This window comes from Euwallacea fornicatus, chromosome 12 (assembly GCF_040115645.1).
Source record: "Euwallacea fornicatus isolate EFF26 chromosome 12, ASM4011564v1, whole genome shotgun sequence".
Taxonomy (NCBI): Eukaryota; Metazoa; Arthropoda; class Insecta; order Coleoptera; family Curculionidae; genus Euwallacea; species Euwallacea fornicatus.
In genome coordinates, this window is record NC_089552.1 from 712,391 (window position 1) to 736,784 (window position 24,394).

The 24,394-nt window shown below is 46.0% G+C and overlaps 1 protein-coding gene across 7 annotated transcripts in view; it reads right to left on the minus strand.

Moving 5' to 3' along the window:
• The window catches only part of bi (bifid), a 53,376-nt gene extending 29,353 nt beyond the window's left edge, over nt 1–24,023 (minus strand). For 2 of the 7 annotated variants that reach the window (XM_066288111.1, XM_066288108.1), the window contains exons 1-4: nt 23,837–24,023; nt 17,406–17,896; nt 12,946–13,363; nt 12,675–12,835 (exon numbers count right to left, since the gene is read on the minus strand). In XM_066288111.1, coding sequence (XP_066144208.1) covers nt 12,675–12,835; nt 12,946–13,263 — 479 coding nt within the window. In that variant the 5' untranslated portion in view covers nt 13,264–13,363; nt 17,406–17,896; nt 23,837–24,023. Of the gene's footprint in view, nt 1–12,674; nt 12,836–12,945; nt 13,364–17,405; nt 18,075–23,836 lie in introns of those variants that run through there. The other 5 variants (XM_066288112.1, XM_066288106.1, XM_066288110.1 and 2 more) reach the window with 3 other exon arrangements.
• Between the last annotated feature and the right edge of the window lie 371 nt (nt 24,024–24,394).

The window sequence follows — 24,394 nt, forward strand, 5'->3', positions numbered from 1 at the left end:
TTGGTCTAGTAAAATTTTGAGTTTTGGAGCACGAATTTTGGAATTTTCTTTAATTTTTCGCATGACGAGACTTTGGTCCCTGCGCTTCAACAGTTGTGGACGGCCAGCTCGTGGGCTGAAGCCCCCCCTGTCTTCATTATTATTATATCGTAAAACAATGTTACCCCCTCCACTTTTACTCGGTTTTAATGTGGAAGCAATTTTGCAATAGAATCAGCCTTTTTCCCAGTGGTACACCACCGATTGTCTTAAATCGAAACTAGCGTTTTTACCGCACCCCGTGCTGTAATCAATGTGAAAACTGAATGGCACTACTTAGCATGGCACCACCGAGATGGAAAAAACTTCATTTGTTAAAATCAGATTGTTGATATCAAGGGCATTATGAGTCGTTCTAAGCGCATGTGACAGAATCATCCCGACATTTTTGGATCATTGGAAGGTTCCCGTGTTGATCATTCGTTGATCGCAAATTTTTACCGTTAAGCATTTGACAACTTTAACTGCAAGTCCCTATCGTCGGCGGGCTGAGGCGTTATCACCAAAGGAATCCGTGTTCGTTTGACAACTTTCAATCGAGAAATACCTCATTTTGCAACCCTCTGGCGTTCGTCCCAATACTTTTGGTACTAACCGTAACTTACTGCATCTTACCGAAATTCAGTTATACGTTGAAGTACTGCCCGATCACCCGTGCGAAGGCCAAGTTGGTATGCCTTAAAATTATTATTATGTTGCGGCTTTTAATGGAGTGGTAAGTGACCTACCTCCATCCATTTCGAGGTACTTAAACGTCGCACGATTGCACCTACTACCCGTTATCAGTGGTTATTATTGGTTCGACTGGAACAATACGAACATGGTTGTGGCGCAATTACCCTGTCAACATCTACGCAACAGCATTAAGATTAGCGGCGAGCATTTTTATCGTCACCGCAGTGTACGCAGGTCTCCGCCATTCGAACGAAAATAAAAATGCTGCCAGACCAGAAATCAGACCCGGACCCTATTGAATTTCGCCATGATCGGTCGAGTCGGGGGACGCGCTGTGCGGCTGGAGCGAACGACGAGAGCAGCGGGACCGAACGCGCGACGCGAGATCCGCGCGCTGGGCCACCCTGTATGTACTTGTGTAAAATATCTTAATTATTAGTCATTGTAAAAAATGTATTGCTATTATTTGCTATCGATGTCTAGCTAGGTCAACTAAATGCCAGAACATATATCTAAATGTGGCAGCAGTAAAAATGCAGTAAATAGCCCTATTTAAATGCTGAAAAAGCCAATGTCAATGCTGCCATATATTAGATATGCGTAAGGTATTTTCGAATAGTCGTTAAGAAAGGAGATCAGACAGAAAATGGGTATTGAATAACGATTAATGTGAAATTTAGTACACGCGGCAATGCCCTTTCGGCCAACCTGAAATGCCAATTGTCTCCATGACTACCAATCCTCAAGTCAAATTTGATTTTCAGCGACTGCCGTCAGCCTCAATAAGAACTTGCACGTCGTTCGCTGTGTAGGTCAGTCCGCGGGCGGTCAGGGCGTCGCAATCACCAATCGCGGCTCAAAAGCAACAATGTCGCCCCTCTAAAATTCATACAATCCAAAAAACTATTTGCCGACAGATTCGGTTCGAACGATGGAGACTCGCGTTGACCGGCACGCTCGCCAGATCTTGCCCCGTTAGATTATTAACTACGGGGGACGTGATAGGCCTCATTCGCGTCCTCACTGGTGTTAATGAGCGGCGGAGGAAGATCGTCGGAGGTCCGCGGCCCGAATTAGGACGAAGGGATGTGTAGAGATCAGCGCGAGATTCAAGAGGACGCATGGAGCTGCGCCCGGCAAGTGGAGGGTGAGCTCCTGCGGGAGCGTCTCCTAATCCGCGTTGCTGCCCTCATTTTGTCATTTCTATAGGCGCCGTTTGCGAGAACGAGATTTCCGACACTCCCTCCGAGCTCCAGGACTGGACCTTACCACGTGACACGCGAAGGGAGGCTGAGGCCGGCCAGGGGCTGATCGGGGAAAAGTTGACGGCGATCGTCGGAAACGGACACGTCGACGTCGGGTTCAGTCGAAATTGATCTGACTACGGGTGCCGCGGTTGAGCGAACTTTCCGTGACAAATTCATGCTCGGTGGTTTTAACGTTCCAAACGCCTCTTTCACCTATTCAGCTATTGTACCTTTGCTTAACGTTCCTATGACTTCATGTAAAATCCTACTAAACTCAAGTTCAAACTCGTAGCGACAAAACCAGCCTCACACCCTACTGAAAAAAGTTTCAGTAGGGATGTTTTTAAGAGATTTAACCCCGGTGAAAAGGCGGAGGGGAAATGCTCGCAACTTACGCACAGGAGAGGGCTAATTATCGCCACCCTTTCTATATGCTTAATTCTACACCCCGACGCAAAAATTTCGATCTAAGTAGCTGAATGCGAGTACACTCCGAGCTCCCACTACTGGCGGCCTTGCAAAGAGGTATCGATGGAGGTTTTTTCGAGAAATTAAATGCAAACCCAATTTCGAGGCTGAATTCATTATTATCATTATAATATCGAGCAACAAGAGCGAATTTATATGATAATGACGCTCATTTAAATAACGTTTCACGCAGTCATTAGCCTCTCAATCTATTGGGCAACCTTTTTTTATCCCTCCCTGTACGTCCGTTATCCAAGGAACATGGATATACAAATTGTATGATATGCACGAGTTTACCATCAGCAATAACAAAAGAAGTGGGGCCCCCGTTCATTAGTTTAATTACTTCTGCGCACGCAAGATGAATGGACATATAGGCGCTAACAATAAATTCTGTTTGTTTATAATACGTGTTACAATGCTGTCTATTGGTTTTTAATGTGCACACACACCTATGGAGAGGTTTTTATGGGGCTCCACACGCCCCTGGTTAGGTGTGCGAGCGACTCTAGCTGGAAGCGATTGAGCCAAGGAGGACCGCTAGAAGCGGCAATTTGCTGCACTGCGATGGTGGTAATTTCTAAAAAGTGCCACACACGCGCGAATCGCCTTTAGCACCTAATTTTCCCCTAATTGGGTCCTCATCGGCACCTAATAGCCCCTGAATTCTTGATTCGCCAATGGTCTGACGAACGTCTACTGACAGGCTGACAACGGGAACCGAAAGGGACAACCGTAAGGAACCGGGAGGGAGGAGCGAACGGTGAGAGAGACTGAAGAAATGGGACTCGTCTGCTCGCTCGGGAAATCGAACTGGCCAGCAGCTTAGCTCAATGGGGACACGATGCGGGGGCTCTTCTGAGCATCCCAAACACCTCTAATCTCGGACGCTTTGGCGGCGAGTTCTCACACGTTTTTGTAAGCGATTCTCCAGGGTTCCCGACCTACTCGAAACCCACCTCCGAACCAACGGGGGAGGAATGATTACGCCCAAACCGACCAGTTGACGTCTCAACGAATTGCTCCTCTCGGAGCCCCAAGAAGTCCCGCGAATCGACGCGGAATCGATCTCGTGGAAAGCGCCCTTCTCCGCGATCGAAGCTGGACCGGAAAAGAAGCAATTACGGGCTGCGCAGAGTCGGAGGCGCGGCGGCCAAATTTTTGCCGGGCTGTGCGGCACGCGAAATCACCAGCCAGAGGTAATTCCATTGGAAATATTCGAAACAAACAAGTAGAACAATTCAGACTAAAAGCACGTATCACCATCTACAAAAACCACAATTAGTGTTGCTAATTACCGGTTGAAAGGCAGCGGAAAGTGGTATTTTATTGTTATTATGTTACCTAGGTCAACTAAATGTCAACACATCCTTTGAGATAGTGGTAGACACTTTACCAGGTGTCGTGTTGAAACACTTTTAAAAGGCCACATATGAGAGTGCAGAAGAGATGGTTGTTATCCGTGACTAGGGCCACTCTATACCTGATTCGGAAATTACCATGTTTACAGAGGAGCTGCCTAAATGATGGGTTGCATGGCGAAGGTGAGAAAAACGCCTTTTGTAACTGCTTATTAGCCGTGCATTCCGTGAGATGGCGCCTCCAGCTAACCGCTACGGACGCTTCCAGGAAAAATAATCTCTACTCGGTAACCGTTTATCTCGTCGTAAACTATTATGTTTCTGTCTTGTAATTTTTTTCAAATTATACAATAATTTTCAAGTGGAAAATTAACCGCGTCGATAACAAGCCACAGCGACAACCCATAAAGAACCGTTATGCAACGGCCTTAATCCCTAAATTTGTCAAACGCGGACAGAAAGGCTTTATACGGCTGATAAGGCTAGTCGTTATAATTAAGGAACTGCGGCGATAACTGTTTTAATCTCAAAAAGCAGCTGTAACATTGGAACATCGTGTAGTAAGAGATAACAAAAAATTGATCTTTGACTTTACGACCTTTTGGGATGTTTCCTATGTCTGGATTTCTTAACAGCCGAAGATAACGTGATTTGTGATGAATAATAATGCTAAGAAAAGAGCAAAATATGATTAAAATGTTCGGATATTCAACGCATGGACTCGATAAACCTGCTGTACGCGACTTCTTGGTATTCCGACATGTGACGTTCGCCCCGCGATTAATTAACGTTTGAGTCATGTAAGCTTAAAAGCGAGCTCGGCAGTGATTCACCGGTTTGAGGAAAAACGCCGAGGTTTTCCTCAAATTTTCTCCACGAATTTCGACCGGCGCGCGGGAGGGGGGAACATCCCTTAAGCCCCGCCGCTGAGTCGCGGTGATAGTCGGTTATAATGCGAAGCGCCATCTACCATATAATTTATTGGTCGAATCAAGACATCGAGGAAGTTTGTTAAAATACGGCGGGGCTAATAAGGAGTTTCGATATTTAATCACCGGTCCGGTTGTTTATGGGCTGTGCAGGAACCATCAGATGAAACTGTCGATTTCGGTGCGATGGTATTTTTTAATGATGAATCGGCGTTCCCAACCACTGCGGCCGTAAGGCCGAAAATCGCGTGAGCTCTTGCACAAATAATAGACAGAACGATGGCGATCACCCCCTAAAAATTTTAGGGCAGCTGTCTACGTCGACGATCTATCATACAGCGAAAGCGGGGTGAAAGATTATATTTTTAAGGGTGGTTCTATACACATCGAAGCCTACACCCCGGGACGTTATTGTGCCCTTCTCGTTTTATTTGCACCAGGAAGTGGTTTTTCTAGTTTTCGAAATAAGATCTCGTCCGCCATTCGCCCTGCTCTCAAGGTTTTTAGGTCAATTTCCGCCACTCTCTTTTAGGGTCGTGCGACAAAAGGCCCTTGGCAACATTTTTGCGTCACCTTCAGGTTCGAAAAGTGCTCTCCACCGCCGAGCGATATTCTCCACTGCTTAAGTTTTTAGGGATTTTTACGCCCCTTTCATCGTCAAAATTACGTGGCGCTCTCGTCAGCCGCCCTTTGTTCCGGAGATTAAAAACGTGATACGTGCACCTAAGAGAATAACTTGCTGTACAAAGTTTACCTAACGCGACTTAATCGCTTGTTTTTTTTTTTTTCTACTTCTTCTTCTTCCTCCCCAAAAAGTATCATTTATCCCTTGCGAGGGCCGAAGGGCGCGCACCTCGTGGTCAGTCCCGACGATCGAAAGTCCGTGCCGGACCGAAAAATGCGGTAATTACCTCGGGTATCAGATGAGAAGAGTCGAAAAATCGTATAACCGAGCCGTTATAAATCATATCTCGGTGAGTCGAAGAAATAGATAGGCATATAAACGCAGGTAGGGCCCTACGGGATTGTGTTTGTTTTACGTTAAACTACCGAGTGGCGCCTGTGCCCAGCATGGGACTGGCCGCCCGCTTCGGAAGTCAATTATCGAAAGTCATCGGTGGTTACAGGTACTGGTGGTACCCGGCCTTGCCGCAGTGGTGCCGATCCTCGTCCAAATCTGTACCCCGTACCCGGGCGCAATTGTCAAAGGCGTCTCGGATACTGGGCGCGTTCGGGAAATCGGCACCATCGGATGGACGCGGAGACATTGAAAAAAAAAAAAAAAAAAAACATTGATGGACGCATTCGATGTGCGGGATCTCAATCAAACCGAAACTAACCTGTGGACCGGCGAGATCGGTTAATACGCGACGAAAGTTTCCGCTTATGGGCATAAATTACGCCGGAACGAAAACGTCCTGTATATGCCACATCTGCCCCCGAATCACGCATATAGCCCCACTGAGGCATCAAACGATTTCGTCTAAATTTTCGTCGGTAAAAGGATTTCGGGCCGATGAATTAAGACGCCCTTTATACTCCGCCGTTTTCTAAGAGGATTAAATTCAGTGTGATACCTCGGATGCTCCCATTTCGATGCCTCCCCGTCCCTTTTTGAAATTTAGATTTAGTCATCCAACGTTTCGTTTACGTATGCAACGACGCTCCCGCATGCCCTACATCCGAAGTTCGTTCTAACGTTCTGAAGTTACAAAAACGTACGTGTTCGTTCATCCTTAATGTTTACTAAATTGCCGTCGAAGAAACGAGAAAATTACCTAAATATGTGTGGTCTTCACAAGGCTGGAATAGGTTAACCACCTGTCTATATGATTATGTGAGAAGAGGTAGGAAGTCATATATCATAAAGCAAATAAGGTTTAAGTAAGGGCCTTGAAGGTTAAAAATGGTGATTACCGCAGTGGGGAATGAATTAATTTAGCTGTCAGAATGTTGTCCGTGGAGGCGATATAGTGATTATTATGATCTCGATTCAGGGATGATGGTGATTACATTTTTCTTTCTCTTTTTTCTACGTACGACTCATACGCAAACAATCCGAAACGGAACCTTTCATGATATCATAATTTAGCCGCGTGGAAACCTAAGCTGACGGCACAGTTTAAGCAAATGGGAATAATTTAATGTTGGCAATTAGTGCACACGGTAAAACATGGTGCAAATTTATTACAAAACACGCATAATTTATGGAATATAATAAATTATTAATAGGTTAGATTTCAGTATGAAACTGCAGCCCGGATTCCGCTTGAATAACTCTTCAACCGCTGCCTTGTAGGAGCTAAACGTGAGAAGACACGGTTTCGTTCGGGGAAAAAATGAGGTGTACCGACATCGGGCTGGAAAGTAAATCAAAAGGGGCCATAGACAAGATCGAACATTTAACGGGCAGAAAACGGTTAACACAGTAATAACACGAGATCGCCTTGATCGCCGCAATGGACGGGCACTTTCGCGGCCGCCATTTTGTCGAGATCCTCTACGTAGCACCAGAAGGTGAGGTCCGAGGGGAACGATTCGCGTTCGATTCGGACTTCGTTCCCGCAACAACGATAAACGACTCGCCGAGGAAAAAGACCCGAGCCAACTTCCATTCGAACCCATTTCGGGCTCGCAGGGTGTGCGGAGCAACCACCACCGGATCCTTCGAATCTGGCTCCTGTGGTCGACTCTTAAGGGACGATCTCTCGGGCACAGCTCGCACCGCTGGGATGACGAAAACAAATAAATTTCAAATCGACACGTAAACGTATGCGGAATGGCGCGGCGTACAGTAACGACCATTTAAATATGATTTAGCTAAAAAACGTGATGATATTACGCAATAATTAATGATCGAAGCGACGTGAACAGGATAGAAGAGCGCGATCATGCCGTTGAGCGATTCGCAGTCAACACGACAAATGTTATAGATGTCGATACGCGGCGTGGAATATTAAAAAAAATGTTTGTACGAAGACGAGCTGCAAGAGGTGAATTTTAATATGAAAAAAAAAAAAAAATACGCAGGATTTGTGCCCGGACACAGACTCCCCGCCACCGTTTCCTCGAAGGGCATTTGGAAGAAAAACACAAACTTCGGACGGAAATCTGGGGACCCCGGCGGTGCGCACGCGCAGACGGTTAGAACGTCCGAGATGGTCTTCATCGGTGTCCCAAATTTCGAGCGAAACACCAAAAACCTCCAACCGGCCAAGCGCAACTATCAGCGGGAGGGTGCGTTCTCCTAGCTCCGTCCAAATGGAATTTTCGCTGTTGGAAATTCCACCACGTTGGACCAGCGCGAACTGCTGGAGTTCGTTTGTTTTTGGTTTGTCTCTCCGCGTCCGAAGAGAGGCCTCCGAAAGCCCTCGGCCTCGCGGAGGGGCCTGCCAAAAAAGCGACGTCCTCCCAAAAATCGTTACAAGACCCAGATGACCCTCCCGGCCACGACGTCCCCCTGGGTAAACAGACCTGACGCGCGGGACGACTTCAATCGAAGCTGCGCTCCGTAGATTCAGGTTGTTGCAGCTACACAGATTATTAATCTTCGACTTATGCAACGTGGCGCCTATCCCGCCTTAGCGTGAAGAGAAATTAATAAACGAACAAAATCCCCCTCGAAAGCCTTTCGAGCTCATTTTTGATAAAGCGCTTAAATCCATAATTACGGCAGAAGCCCGATGTGTATAATTTCTCAATGAGTTCACCTGCCTTCAGCGGAAAACAACTCGGTACTCACTCTAACGAGGGTACCATTAAAAAAACTCACGAAGTCGCCCAGATCAATGACAATCAGAGGCCTCGTAGTCATCAGCAGAGGCCAATTATCGCTTTGTTCTTCGTACTAATGGGCACAACAATATTTTATCAAAACAATTATTGTTGGGAAAAAGGTTTAATAGTCGATGTCCCCTCATTTGCTTCGAAGCGTCGAGAATGATGAGAACAGAACGGTGATCGTTAAGATTTGCATACAAATGCGTGCGATCGCTTCATTGGGACAGCAACAAGGTGAAGATCTGGCTTGGACGATTGTACCTACCTCACTGCGAACGTGATAAAGACAAAATTATACCTTATGGCAATACGTTTTAAGTGCCTATAAGACTCAACAGTCGCGCGTTGCCGGGTCTCCACAATAGCCCCATTTCCCCCACGAAGACGTGGGACCCGCAAGAGGGCCTCCACCGGCGCGAAGCGGAGCCGGCAGCGTGGTCTCTGCTTTATTGCCAGCTCATTACCAAAAAAGAAGTACCATGGTCGGGTATTTGTTTTAGGGGGGAGTTCCTCCTCGACGCAACATATTATTATCTGTCTTTTTTGTCGGTTAGGTCGAGACAACAGTCGCCCGTGTTAGCGCCTGTTGTTCCGACCCAGGTACCCGGGGGGGCAAAGGCGGGGGGAGATTAAGACCGGTCGAACGCGAACCTGATTATATAAGCGATATTTTGTTATGAGCGGTCATGAGTGGGCCGCCGGTGAAATATAATATTTAATCTGGGGGAATTATTAACGCTCCAGTGGTGGTGCCTTCGGAAAGTGTTTGAAAAAGCCAAAAGATGGAATTCGCCACGTCTCGTTACGTGGCAATGAGGCTGAAGCTTTAGCGAAGAGAGCGAAAAAAAAAACCATAGAAGCGTTTTAGCGCTGCGATGCTGCGAAACTCTTTCGTTTAACAAATTTTCTCACATCTTAAGTGAACCCCAGGGGCCCTGGCCGCGCCAAGGTGTGGTTGGCTCAAAGAGACAAAGAGTAGAGGCGTTTTTCCAAATAAGTTCGGGAAATCCACTCGTCATTCGTTCGTGCAGGATCGGGACAAATTGCTGACTCTAAATACCGAAAACTGGAATCTTCCAGAGTCGGCCCCCCAAACCCTTAACTCGAACAGGCTACAACTCGCCCTAGCCAGACACCGGGTGGGTCATAAACCATCAGTTTGCGCTTAGATTTTGAGAAAAACTCCCCGATTCTATCCCCCCCCCTCCACGAAACGCTTCCCTTGCGAAACACTCCGTACATTTCTTGGCCCCAGACAATGACGAGAATTTTTCTGCTCAGCTCTAAACCGAAATAACGGCACAACGCATGATTTTCCAAAATTGCATTATCACCATAAAATGGCAACAGCGCTTCTGTCATTTGTTACTTTAGCCTAACTTCCAATGGACGTCTCGATGGGACTTCACGTGACTGTCATGTGGCCATGTGCGGCGTTGTGACATAAAATAACCATCGTGACTCATCCAGGCTGTCGAGATAGATCGAAGCGTTCGCTGCGTTCCAAATTATCCCCGATGGTCCGACTTAGATTTCCCCTTTTCGGTGTCTTGACTGTGCGCCTCATGTCTTCGAAATCGCTTATAATTTTCAGTCCTCCGTAATACACCGCTGTTTAGCCTTGCATCTCATCAGTTTCCATATTAAACATACCTCGATATCCATTTCCAAGACTGCCTCCGGGGAAATATACGGGAGAAATGGAAACGCGGCAACTCAAAGTCCGTAATCGTTTACGGACAAATGCTTCTCCTTGAAGTCGTAAGGATACACTCGTGAGGGTCATCTCCATATTACGGCCGAACTCCGTTTGGAGCCCGAGTGGCCCTCTTTGAGGAGATTAAATTAGATCAACCTAAAATTGCTTCTGTATTTCTCTATATTATGTATTTACATATGTACGCATTTCTCCCCTGCTTTGGGGACAGGGTGGGGTGTTTCTTTTCATTTTCGGCTCTCGGGCTTTACAGGAATGTGTTCCAATTGGGCGCAAAAATTGCGCACTTTCATAAGAATTATTTGAGGCGTACTCAAAGAGCTATGCTTAAATAGGAATTTTTATTGAGTGTTTGGGCTGAGGGGCAATTTCGGTATCTAAGGGCACATCTTCATCACGAAGTTGTTCATTCCTCCCTCCTGTCAGTTACCGATTGCACCTCCGAGGCACTTTCCATTGGGAAGTGCGAATCATGCCCGTCCTTCCTAGCAGCAGCAGCAGTGGTACCACCGAGCCGAACAGCCATGGCACCATGATCTGAGTGGATCAAGTAGCGCCGTGAAAATGTGCAGCTTATTTGAAACTATACTTGGAGCCCGCTTTTGCCGCTTTTAACGGGGCCGAAGGGCTCAATGCAGGGACGATCGGGCATGGGTACCTGGGCCTTCTGCAAACACACGAGCTTAGCAAGGACTCGGCCGCCACGGGAGTTTTAAGCGATACATAAATAGAATAGATGGCAACGCCGCTTCTACAATGGTCAAAGGAAAAGGTCGTCTGGAATGCACTTTGCTGGATGCCCAATGTTACAGCAATAGTTGAACGAGAAATAATACAAAGTTCCCAAATGAAGGACAAGACATTCGAGACATATTAGGCCCCCGACTCCGACCGATTATTCTCCAGAGAGAGTTCCGGGTACTACCGGTCCAGGGGGGGGGGGGGGGCAGCTCAGGGTGGCGGACTTTCCTGTCGAAGATTTTTTTGGGAGTGCGGGGCGCTGATTCAAAATTTTGCCCAAGGTTCCAGACATCCTGAGGTCGGCCCTAATTCCGGATCGCGGTAGGATTGGGCTATGAGTAATCCGGAGGTTTTTAGTGGATGGGCGTCCCACCCTACCGAGCTGGCAGAATACCAGACCTTAGAGGTATTTCCTCGTGGCAAAAAAAGGGCAGAAGTTAGCAAGGAAGGGGGATTGAGTGCTGTAGACGGATACCAAGTGGCTTTTCTACGATGAATGTACGTTCGATGGCAGTAATGATAGCGAAGCAGATGGTCGAAGACGAACTAGGCCCTGTACTCTCTCTCTCTCTCTCTCTCTCTCTCAAATGCCGTAAGTACGAAGTTTGAGTTCAGTAACATGCAAAAAACGTATGATCATGAGGAAGGTGACGCGTAATTGCAATGTGCAGGTCCTTCTTAAATGGTCGAAATGTCGCATGACTTCTAATAATATTTATAATCATAAATCCCCCCGATTAAAGGGATATTATACGAATCGGTTGGCGGCTCGAAACAAATTCTTACTTATGTTCGGAATAACAAGCAATTTACATAAATGGCAAGAAGATATATGCACGATTTTGCATACGACATCAAACACTTTTCTAAGCTTAATAATTCAGCGGCCAGATTTCATCATTTTATGATTAAACGTCGCGCTAAAAGATTTTATTAATAAAAAAAAAAGAAAAAAAAAGAAAAAAAAAAGAAAAAAAAGAAGTTTAAAGAGAAATTGACAGATGGGGATGGAGTGGAGCCGGGATATTTCCAGGTGCGCACGCGCGGAGACCTCGCTGCCGAAACCACCGGTGACAGCTGTCGCCTCTAGGTGCGTTCCATCGGGATCCACGTGAACGTGTCCCTACCGCTACCGGGGCATTTCTCGTCCGTGTCGGACAGTTTTTTCTCTCGATTTTTTTCCGGTTTCGGCTCCTTACGTAACTGTAACGGACCCGAATTCTTTTTATCGACCGTTGTAAGTAAATATGAGCAGGCACACACACACGCAGAGAGAGAACGAGTCATAAATAATAAAAACGCCATTACAAAAGCTGAATTAAAAGGTCGTTTAATTCGATGTCGATATTCATCCGTATTACACCGAAAAATTGTATTACCCAAATTGAAAAGTAATGTTTTACGTTTTTCATTATTTCTAATGGTTTATTAACGACAAACATCGTTTCCAGGCCCGAAAGCTTTTACTTTTTTCTCCAGCTTTTTCCACCTGCGATTGTCCAATTGCGGTTTCACTTAAAGCGACATCTATTTTTTTGCCACTGTTAACGATAATCGTCGTTTTTTCGCTAAATTGTCCGATAAATAAATGAGGTTGCCTCAGTTTTTCCTTGTCCCCGGATTAGCGCTGTTGCTCATTATTATCACGCAAAAAAGAATTAAAAGTAGTGTTGCCCTTTTACGGCGCCGATAGCTGACAATATTAATGGACACTTACCGTCCACTTTTGGTAATCACCATTTCCGTTCCCAGCTTGTGAAACTTCTCCCAGAGATCCTTGCCCTCCAGGGTCACTTTGGGGTCGTCCACGACCCCGTCGTCTTCCGGCTGGATGGCGCGCAGGGGGCGCACCATTGCTGAATGATGATTGTGGACGGCCTGGACATAAATGCAACGCTCAGGGCTTTTCAATCGATCCGACAACTTATTATAAAACTAATTCGCACTATTCCTCGCCACCCTCTACATTCCCAAATCTCGACCCTCACCTGTAACAGAACGTCTTCAGCAGTAGTATAGGGGTGTCCAGGAAGCGCGTGATGCGGATGAGGTATCTTCGGTATCAAGGTACCAGGGTAGCATCCGTGGGGCCCGGCGGCTGCCTGCTGGGCCAGCAATGAGGGGAAGAACGCCCCCGCCGCCCCCGGGCCCGCAGGTGACGTGTTTACCCCTGAAGAGTTGTTGTTGGCGGTGGCAGTAAGCAACGAGCTGACGCTGAAGTCCGTCTGACGTGGCAGCTGCAGGAAAGGGTGGTAGGCCATTTTCTTCACGGCTTCGGGGGTGTCCAGCGCACTTTCGAAACGCATCGGGACCGAGATTTAGCGGTAGAGCTGCTCCACCGCTTCGTTCCGACCATAAAAAAGGACTTCTCGATGGAGGGGTTTGGCTGGTTGGGGTGGTGGTGGCCTAGAATGCACAACAGAAAATTGTTGGGATGAAAACCACTTTGACGTGTGTAAGCTAAATTAAAAAAAATCGAAAAACGAATTGTGGCTCCCCGCGTAGGGTGGAGAAAAAATTCCCAACCTTGGCATGGTTTAATTTTTTTTATCTTTTTAGAGAGTTTTTTGGGTCACTTTGTAAGGAACACTGTGTGTCCCCCGGTCAAGCTTTCATGGCTACCCGTCGAAGACTGTAAGATGACCGTTCGTTCTATGAAAGATACATGCAGATGATACCTTTAGCGAAAAGCGTTTAAATTCAAAGGCCGTTTTTTAAGATAACCATTTTTTCACTTGTGTATTTAAGGCATACCATTTCACCATCATTCGCGTGGAGATTAACAGTGTTTTTTGCGTGGTAAACTATCGAATTACAACTGGTTTTGAATTTTGGAGGGGTGGTGTCACGAAGTGGCCGGCAAGTTGGCCAGACCTGAACCCGTTAGATTTTCCCTTTGTGCCTGTCTGAGGAGTGCCAAAATAAATCGGTGTTCGTCCACGTTCACTTTAGCCGTTGTTCCCAATGATCTTCCCGGCAGCTCCTGCCGGACACCGAGGTCAGTGGTTCTTTCCCCGATATTTATTGGATATTTTCACGTCTCCCTGTATGTTTCCAAGTAGCTCTGAAATCACCGCAAAACGAAAACTTCATCAACACGTTCAAGCGGTTTTATTAATATCGGTAATAAATCACGTCCTTGTATATAAATGACATTTAATTGTTGTTGATATCCGACAGGCCTATTTCACAAAGGTCTTGTCCGTAACCGTTGCAGCTTGCACCACTAATTGCAATTTGCAAAGAGCTACAGCTTCAGCAAAAACTGCTCAGCCTGTGAGTTACAAGATTAAAATGTCAGAGAGAGCAACAAGTGTAGTTAGAAGTTACAAGCCGCGCGTGCGTTTAACGTAACGTAACGTTAACACTCCTAAGCACGGTTTTCTCAGGAGTTTCCTTCGCGGTGGATGGAAGGTAAGTTTGGTGAAACCGTCGGTACTTGTGGGGGTTTGTTGCCTTTGCATAGAAGCAGTTGAGGTCCAAAAGGACGTGTGCGGGCTCTCGTAGAAACCGATGAAAATGGTTAAAATAGATTCTCCGGCATAAAGTGATCCGATCTTGCAGCTAACAAGTTGGGGGGAAATGACAGAACCCGCATGCTTTCATGCTGCAATATCTTCTGTGCGTTTATTGTTTATTCTCTGCCATATTTTTTGAGAGACTCGAGTCACACATAGCTGCGCCCTATTCTCAGTCAAAACCGCCAGCTGAGAATACCATTCGTCCTTCAGAAGGTTCGGACGGAAGGTTTCCGTTACAGACTCTGAAGATGGTGACCGACTTGCTACCCAAACGTTAACAAGGGTTTTCCGCCCGAAGCCCTAAGTAGATGGCATTTATAGTTAATTTTAACGGAGAATGGTGTGCAGTTCCACCTTTATTCGTCTTTCGATGGTGTGAGCTGGAGTAGAGCGATTCCCACATGAATGATTTCATTTCTGTACGTGCTTGAAGTTTCCACCTTCCCAAGGAAGATCGCCCGTGCCGTTCGGACGGGGCAGGAAACCACCAGCCCGACACAAATCTGATTTACAAGTTCGTCAATAACCCTTTTCACCAACGAGTGAACTACCGGTAGTTCACACGCATTTTTCCGGCAAACTAGTGACAAGTTGCTGTTCGGCGCAAGCGCACCGAGCCACATTAGTGAGGTTATGGCAATTAAACGTTTTTCTGGTATGTCCGAACTTTGATAGGAGCAGGCCCGCTCTGTGAGGCTGTGTGAAATAGGCCTCGTGTGAAATTGGGGGAAATCTTGCGTTTCTATTTCGCGAAGTCCCATCTAAACTGGTGACACACGGAGACGTGCAGAACGGGGAAAATTTCAGGGATTTGCAGGTGGCTCTCAAGCTGCACTAGAGTAAGGCCTGAATTAATTAGTGAAAAAATTAAATATCTAAGCGAGGATACCGAGCCACACGCCTTACGCTTACTTGGTCACCATATACAGTGGTGATAGGTGCGATTGGAGCAAGGCACTATAGAAAAATCCTTATGCTAACACTTTCAGAATGACTTAAATTTTTTACTTAACTATACGCATGCGATTTCATTCAATTTCATTCATTATCAATATGAAATTCGTTTATATTTGAATATTTAATTACTTATTAATCTCGGCGAGATTAGATCACCATGCGAGCTACATAATCTGAATGGGTGATATAATATTTATTTTGTATGATACGACGAAGCATAGCCACAGGGGTTTTCACCATCTCCGTTCGCTCTTACTCGGGGGAAATGTGGATTTCTCGCGTGTCACTCGCACGAAAACGGTTTCGGCTCAGAAGGGCGTCGCGAGTGCCGTATGAGAAAACGCACGCTTTTCCTCCGGTTCGGGTTAGTTCAGGTTAATTCGTTAAATTTTTTTTTGTTTGTTCTCAATGACCGACGTGCATTTTCCCGGCCAATTCGCGGTCATTCGACGCCGGCAAGTAAACTCCGGTTAATGGAATTTTCCTAAATTCACGCCGCGAATCTCACGGGATATTCCCGCATGTAGAGGGCGTTGAAGTTTGTGGAAAAATCAGTGTTGCGCTCTTGCCTAAAAAACCCGATTTGATTGAAATTTCCGAAGTTTGATAGTGACGCGATGGGGCGTCTTTTGGCCATATTAGAGTTCGTCGAGCTATCTCAGGGACGTGCCTCGGGGCCAGTCTGTGAGGATTGTACACAAAAATTCGACTTTTCTCTCCCTTAGTACCTTCACTTAATTCGCTTAGTTTTCGAGTCGAAAATTCAATCCGAACTCTTGCACGTGTCGGAATCCACTTAATACGAGAAATAAATTTGAATTAATGGAATTAGACCTTTAAAATCTACGCAAATCGCCAGTTAGAACGCGCGAATTTTCTTCCAACTGATTGCTGAATCCTTTGGGAAAATTTTCCGCTTTCCGTTACTCTTTCCCGACTCAAAGAATACCCCTGAAATTTTCCCTAGCCCTAGCAAACACCCCGTATTAACGAAAATGTGTACCATCGCACCGTAGGTGGACGCATGTAATGCACGGATAGAGTCGAGTGAGTGGTCGTTCTAAATGCCTCTGCTTTGAACCAAATTTCGGTTCTTCCGCCTATTGGCATCGGCCCATATTACTCTACTGAGGGTTCGGTTAATTTTACACTTATCTGCGAAAAGACGAAACTGCGGTGTGTTTTGATATCGACAGTAGATCGGTTATGAAATCGGCCTAGTGGCATGGGGCCCCTGCAGGCAGTAAAGTGAGTAAGATTGAAGAAAAACCACGCGTTCTGGTAGGTGGTATAGCAAATATTAGATTTATTTGTGTTTTAAACAAATTTGTTCGCTCCGTGCCTGATCGTTGAATTTATTGTATCAATATTTGTATTAAACTGTTACTCTGACTGCCACATTTGAAAACAATTAGCCTCTTAACAACAGATACGATGCTCGTTGTGTCTGCCGCCCTTCAGCTCAGAAAAATCATGCTTACAGCGTCTCAGCGTTGTTTTCCCAGCAAACGGTTTCGTCCGGAAGACTGGCGACACGAATTTCCCGATCTCACGTAGAACTTGAAATTCCCGTTTCGTAAATTTTACTTTTCGGGCTCATTTAGGTGCGTAATTATCCACTTTTCGGACGTTACGAATTTTTCCTATGGCCCCTGAAACGCCGTTTTATTCCACGCGCGTTTTCCCTCCGATTTGCACTTCCGACGGAATGGATCTAGGCGGTGAGTTTTCCAATCTGCTCTAGCTCCTTTGCGACTATCAACTGTTTTATTTCCATCACCTCCCCTGACAATAGCGAATTTACGTTTCCGAAACAAGTGAATGACGATTGAAAAAATTTTTGATTTCGCCGGAATCGGCCAACTGAAGCCCGTAACCGTTCCTTTATTGCAACGCGCTAAATGGCGTTTCGCCTTCCGACGCCCTTCTTATACTAACATTTCGGTCTACTTAGTGGTACTAGAACTTACGAGACGATCTCTGGACCCTGGGGAGTATCACAGCGGTTCAGCACATGTCGCGGTTCAGCTACAAAAACCACCACAGTCACAAGACAAACTCAAACTTTCGGCACTAAAACCTGTGTGAAAAGTCGATTTCCGCGCGCGGGCCGACTTCCCAAATACTTCTGGAGCCAATCACAATGAGCACTGGCCCGGGCAGAATTTCCGCGCGTAACTTCGCACCTAAACCGTATAACGAACAACGGACAACTATAGACTAGAACCCGCAAAGCCAACACTTAGCGGCGTTAATGATCCCGACGCTTTCCGATTGGCCGGCGACTTGACACCGACGCGCCGCGACCAATAGGAGGGCGACAATCCCCCCACTCTTTTCACACTTTCGGTGGGTTGGAGCGTCGGGGTTAGGCCTCGGGGGGTGTGGCTTGCGACGCCTTCGTCTGTTTGTCCTTGTCTGCGGCAGTCGGGGACATTTTTAGTCTTTTCGATGGTGTCTGCTGCAAAGAAAATAGAAGGGTTACCCGGGGGGGTGTTTGGCAGCCGCTTTTTTCCCGCTCGCTCGGGGGTTCGATAGGTGCTAGGCGAGGTGGCGGATCGGAAACGTGGTGGCGTTTTGGCGGAGGAGACGCTTCTGGGAGGTGGGTGGCTGACTCCAGCAGCACAGCACGGGTTAACGGGAATTGGTTAAGTGTTGGGAAGCGAGAGGGATGCGGGTTTCGATCAGTCGGTATCATCAGAGCTGCGGAAGGTACCATGCAAAATTATTTAGATATAGTGGGATAGCGAAGGTTGCGATAAGCGCGACGATATCTGCACGAGGCGACGAAGTACTTGCAGGCATAAGGTTTAGAAGCGCAAATTCTGGAAAAAACGGTTTTATTACGCCGACGTTGACGTAGATACGTATGAGTAACGACAATTTGGGGAAAAACCTATTCGTTATGTACGAGTTTATGGGTCTATCTATAAGCTTTGGGCTGTAAGGTCTTTCTGCCCGGAAAGTATTGTTTGTTACAAAATATAAGACAAAGCTATTGGATGATCGAGAAATTGCATTTTACCTGGAAAACTGGCCCTTTTATTGGTGCAATCAACGGTGCAACTGGCGAGTAGGCGATTTTCACCAGTGATATTGTCTTACTCTTGGTACTTTTTACATTTCCACATTGTGGTGGACCACCCTAAGACCGGAGCAACGCAATTCCTTTGGGTTGATGCCTGTTTGAGAGTTTTAACAGCGATAGAAGGAGGAGGAGGCAATTTACCCAGTAAACGACCAGTCAAAACGGCAGGATTTCGAATTTTTTTAAATACATTTATTCAGTGATTATTTTCGAAGACCTCTAACGGTTTCAAAGATTTCTACAGAAACGTATAAATCCCGCCTTGAGTTGTTACATCGAGGAATCCTCCATCCCTCTTCCGGAGGTTCCCATTTAACGTTTCAGGAGACGAATGCAAGTGGAGCTGATTAGTCTGATTAGTCAAACACCTACCACATGTGTATCAAGCCAGATTCCTTCCTTATCCCGGAATTACTCTAATGGTTTTTCCCAGTTTCACTGAAAACCTGCCTTGAGTTGCCGCTCCGAATCGTCCACCCCTCATCGGGGCATTTCAAAATATCTTTATTGGTTCAGGAAGCGAAATCAAATAAATATAGTGCTGACTAACCTAGAGATAGTACTCATAATTTGTGAAATTTCACTAGTTTCCCCTATTTCGACAGGAAAACGGTATGCGTTCAGTTAGAGGTTGTTTCACTGAATCCTTTGCTCCTTCATCGAAATGTTTAAGAAGACTTCGTTGTTCCTCAAGGGTGTGAAGTTAGACAAATGGTACTAACTAGTTCAGTTATTGGGTGCCTTTCGAATGAACTTTGTTCATTATTGCTGACGAGAAAAACCCATCAAAGCCTTGCCTCGTCTTCACGGAAAAAGTGTTGTGAATTGCCTTAGCGAGTATTCAGCCCCTGACGGGGGGCACTTGCTTCGTTACTATTATAAGGGAAACGGTCTGGTAAAAGCTAGAAAAAGTCGCGAATTGTGATTTAATTTATTGAAATGTAATTTTGACTGGTTAAGGATTAACAATCACCAGGGCCGGCCCTGGCAAATCTGACGCTCAGGGCGAAATTTTCAGCCACCGCCTCTCCGTCCCTAAGAAAAGGACACCGACCAAGAGAGTGTGTCGTCTTTCTAGGTGTGCAGCCCTGGGCCGTCGCCCCACGGACGATCGCCATAATTTAAACTCTAAAAAATCATATTTTCGTGGGAAATTTTCGCGGCAAAACAAACAAATTTCTATAGTTCCAAATCAGCGGAATATGAAACCTGAGGGAAATCATCGAAATTGAACGACCAGATGATTAGTCACTGTTCAATAAGTGGTGCTGACCGCTCCTCGTCAGCTTCTAAGCGTATTTTAAATGAAAATCGATGGCGACCACACAACTGCCGTCACAGTTTCGTTCGGCCTAAATGGGAAAACTGTGGGTTTAGTAGAAAGCGAGTGCTATAGAATAACCGAATCCCAATGAACGAAAGTATGTTGGCTAGAAGAAGAAACTGAATCGAGAAATGGGGCTATTGGGACTCAGCTTTATGGCTGAGCCAGGGTTCTATTGGCGGCACTTCCGGTTTGACCGGAGGTGCCTTCATCTTGGATTTTGGACGAAATCTTTGTTACGTTACTTTTTATCGGAATTCATTGATACATCTTAAGTACGCATTTAAAGTATACATTTAAAGTGAATTTTTTCCCGGTGGGTTACTTCGCATTAAAGTAGCTGCTTTTCCTATTACCTATATGCTAATTATCCCATTGTATAGATTCCGGGCAGATAGTCTTCCATTGTGACAACTTTGGTATGGAGAGGAGCGCAGCGGCGGAGAAATGTGGCGAGGAGGTCGCCGGGAGGAACGTGTCGGACCGTCTGCTAGGATCGAAGGAGGACTGGGACCATGTGATCGTCAGCATAGCGAGGAGAAAGTCAGGTCGTATTTTTTTAGAGTTTTTTTCTATGAAGGTACGAATGTGGAACTGACGTGAATTGAGGAAAAACCCAGCCCCTCTCCCCCTCGTGGAAATTGAGGTAATTGCGTTAGAAAAGTGGCAAGAAATGCCACCATTAAAACACCCATTTGCTTCGTTTACGGTTTCCCTTCCATGTTCCGAGAAAATCAAAAATTCATTAATCCTTCATTAATTCCTGACCAAGAAAAACCCTCAATTAGAGACGCGTTTTTATCGTAGAAATTATTATTTTTTATGTCCCGTTTAATTTGAGCGTTTTTATTAATTTAGTTTCTTTTATTTCCGACCGGCACGCAACAGGCCCTATTAAACGATGAAATATTAAGGGAAAAATACCATTAGGATCGAGCAAATTCTTTTCATCTAATTTCTTCCACTCTCCTCAAATTTACCTTATTAAATTAAAATGAGCCCGAACAAACGGTTTTTATTTGTTTATTAATTCGAGACATTTGACCTTTGTGTCCACCAAATTGAATTAAACTTAACGCTTATTCACAGAAATCCGTAATTTAAGGAGCGCAGCGGCGCAAATGTCGCAAAGCTGGGGGGCAAAAGCTCGGGCGCGCGTCGATCCAACGGAATTCCCTAAAATCCCACCTTTCTCCATGGAAAAATCGGCCAAATTTGGACAGCCGGAGACGAGCCTGCCCCAGTGCCGGCACCCCATTTTGCCGACTTTTTTTTTTTTTTTTTTAATTTTTTTTTCTTTGGCCGACTAAAAGTCGGCACCGCTGGCTCCTTTGTGTATCCCCACGGCAATAAAACCACCTTCATCAGGATGAATAAATAATTTTTAAACAGTAGAGCAGAAGCGGCAAGTATTGCCTTGTAAAGAAGAAAAACCGTATAATTGAGGCTCAGCCCATAATTCCACGAGCACATTTTAAACAAATGCGCGGTTTAAACCGCCAAATGCCTATGTAAATGTTGATTTAACTGTTGGTTGCTCGAGCTATGATAATTATAATTATTACGATGCCTTTTCTGTTAAATAACTTTTACATTATTGTCCATGGATAGAGGTATTTTGTGCGTATGCATGATGTGCGCGTGTGTGCACACATGGCCGCCATTTGTTGCTATCTAGTACGCAAAACGTATGGTCAGTAATGTAAACGATGGCCATATTTACCAGCCGATATCCGTCATAGATGGCGATGCTATTAGAATGCTCATTTTAGACTTGGGTTGGGTCAAAATGGTTAGTCTGATTGATCGCATCAAACTCGTGTTCCAGTACTGACCACCGGAGATTCCATTCGAATGCGCATCATGTCCGTATGGCAGAATTCGTCCGGTTTAATTGGCCAGATAGGTACTGAATAAATAATATTAGTGGGTCATGAACAAAGCGTTTTCGTCCCCATGGTAGCTGGCTTTGAATAATAAAACGTTTTAGGTCTGTAAAGGAATCAAAGTCTCGAACGGTGGAGGCGACTTAAGTACTCTGATTAAGTGGATTTTTTCCATTCAGTCCAGGAACCTCCGGGAGCCGGACCCAAGTCCGAGCGGGGCTCAAACTGACAGTTTTCCACGTAGGACTGTCAGTTTGCGATGGGCCGAGACTTAGGTTGCGGCCGGGGCCTGCGGACGCCATGGGTCAAGGGAGATCTCAAATCGGCGTCAGAACTCAATTTGCGCGCCGTTTCTTGGTAATTTCGTCGGGTTTCAATCTCGTTAAACATAAGGTCGTTGGTAGTGCCTTTTTGGTGGAGTTTTAGCGGCAGAATTAAAAGAGAGAGAAACTTAGATTTTTCTAAACGAGGACCGTGAGAGGAGGGGAGAGAGAGAGAGGGGAGGGGGGAGATAAACGGGATTTCCTAAAGGGAAGCTGAGGAGCGAAATTGAGATTTCCATTGGACTCATTTGAATTCTTTAAGCTGCTGTCCTCACGGCCGTTTAACCCATCCAGAATTGCTAATCCCCCCGAAATATCAATAGCCGCGTAGACGGGCAACGGAGTGCGTAAAAACCGCGATTTTATTCCGGTTTAAAGCATATTGCAATTCCAAAGGCGAAGATTGATCGCCTGGATATTTCCACGTAAAAAAGGGCCCCTCTAGAAAAAAAACACGTAGAATTCGTCGTGCTCGCAAAAAACGGAATTTGCCGGTAAAAAACCCGGAGTCGATACACGAGTTTGGGCGAAGTGCATTATTATCTGTTTATAAAGGCAGAGCTCATGTTCAGGCCCCTAGCCCCCCGATTCCACGTCACTGATGGCGGTAGGTCCATGTACACATGTATTTCCGCCTAACCGGACGCCTCTAGGTTCGCCGCTCTAGAAGGCGGCGGCAAACAGAGAGGAGCGATTAGAGTCCGGGGGGCTGTTTTGGCGCCCCAATCCACCTCTGTTTCTAAATATTAAAAAAAAAAAAAAGGTGAAGAAGGGGAGTGCAAAAAACGCCATTTTAGTATTTTGCCGGGATTCGTGCGAGTTGGCGGCTGCGTTCCGGATTTCGCAGGAAACAACCGGAGACTTCTTCGAGGTTTCGGCGCCCCAATGAAGTCCGCGTTAACCGGCGCTCCCTAAGGAAAATTGAACGTTGAACTAACATCTGCGAGAAAACGAGGAGAAAAGCTGCGTTCCAAATTCGGGCAACATCACTTCTCTCACTTGCGACTCGCGAAATTCGCCAATTTTCAAAAATGATTTTTGTTAACATCCATTGGTGGCGTTTGTCCATTATTTGTTGCGGTTTGTCCTCTCTTGCGTCGCAGCGCATAATCGCGAAAATGGAAAATTCCCGTAAGGTGTACGAATCCCTTTAATCGAAGGCCACGTATGTAGTGTCTCGAAGGACCCGGCCTTAACACCATAACCCGAGTGAAATTCCGCTTTTGCGCTTTAAGCGATACATTTTCCAAATATCACAAGAAAAGAGCGAACCACCTTTTGGAAATCAATATCGGAGAGTGATTCCTCATTTGAGGTCCGAGTGAGGCTGCGATCGTCTCGCCGCTGGCGGCGTCCGGGGGGCAATCCAGCGGAGGGAAACGCGCTATGGAATTAACGCAGCAATAAATATGTAAGAGCACGTCAAATCGTCGCTTGCGATAATTAAAAATGTGGGCCAGATTGTACACTTTTACGCCCGCAACACTATTAACCACGTCAGGCCAGATCCCAGATAAGGACACGAATAAAGCTATTAAAAACGTCACGCGAGCCTTCTCTACTAAATATTAAAACTAGCTCCCATATTAAACGTCGTCGGAGCTATTAAGTTACGTACAGAAAATGGTTTTTTTCCCATTTAGGAACACACACAAACAGCGGCACGTGAAAAACTTGTCACTCACCCCACCCCCTGCCCCTGACAAGGCAAAAACTTACTGCCATCTAACATTTTTTCAATTTTTTTATTTTTTTAATTTTTTTAAAATCAAATCTATACCTTCTCTGTCTCACTTTTCCACTGCCTGGCAGCATTGAAAACGTCCACTAAGGCTTCGGCATAGCGGCTATGGCTACACTTTAACCGGGGGGTTAGAAAGAGACGCGAGGCAACGCCGGCTCAAAGCGCCCTTTTGCGAAAACCGACTGAACGAGCGGCTCTAAAGGGCAGTTCAGTTCAATTGCCAAAAAGGCATTTTCGAGAGTCTGCGCCAGCAATTTATGTATCACGACTGGGATTCTGATGGTTTATGCGAATACAGGGGTCGAGGGAAAATTAGAGCGGTTGTACAGAGTCGTGGCGAGGACCTCGAAAGACACACAAGTCAGTTGTCGACAGTAGCGGGGAATCGTGACGCCGCTGGAAGAAGTGTAAGTAAGCGCAAAGTGAGCGTGAGGACGAATTTACGCGTACGGGAACCATTGGGAGCATCCGATGACGTTCGGCGAGGGCGTAGCCAATCGCGACGAACTTCGGGTCAGTCAGACGGGATGGACGCCTGCCAACTCGCACGGGCTAACCCGAACTAACCTGAACTCGCATTCTCGATGGTGATGG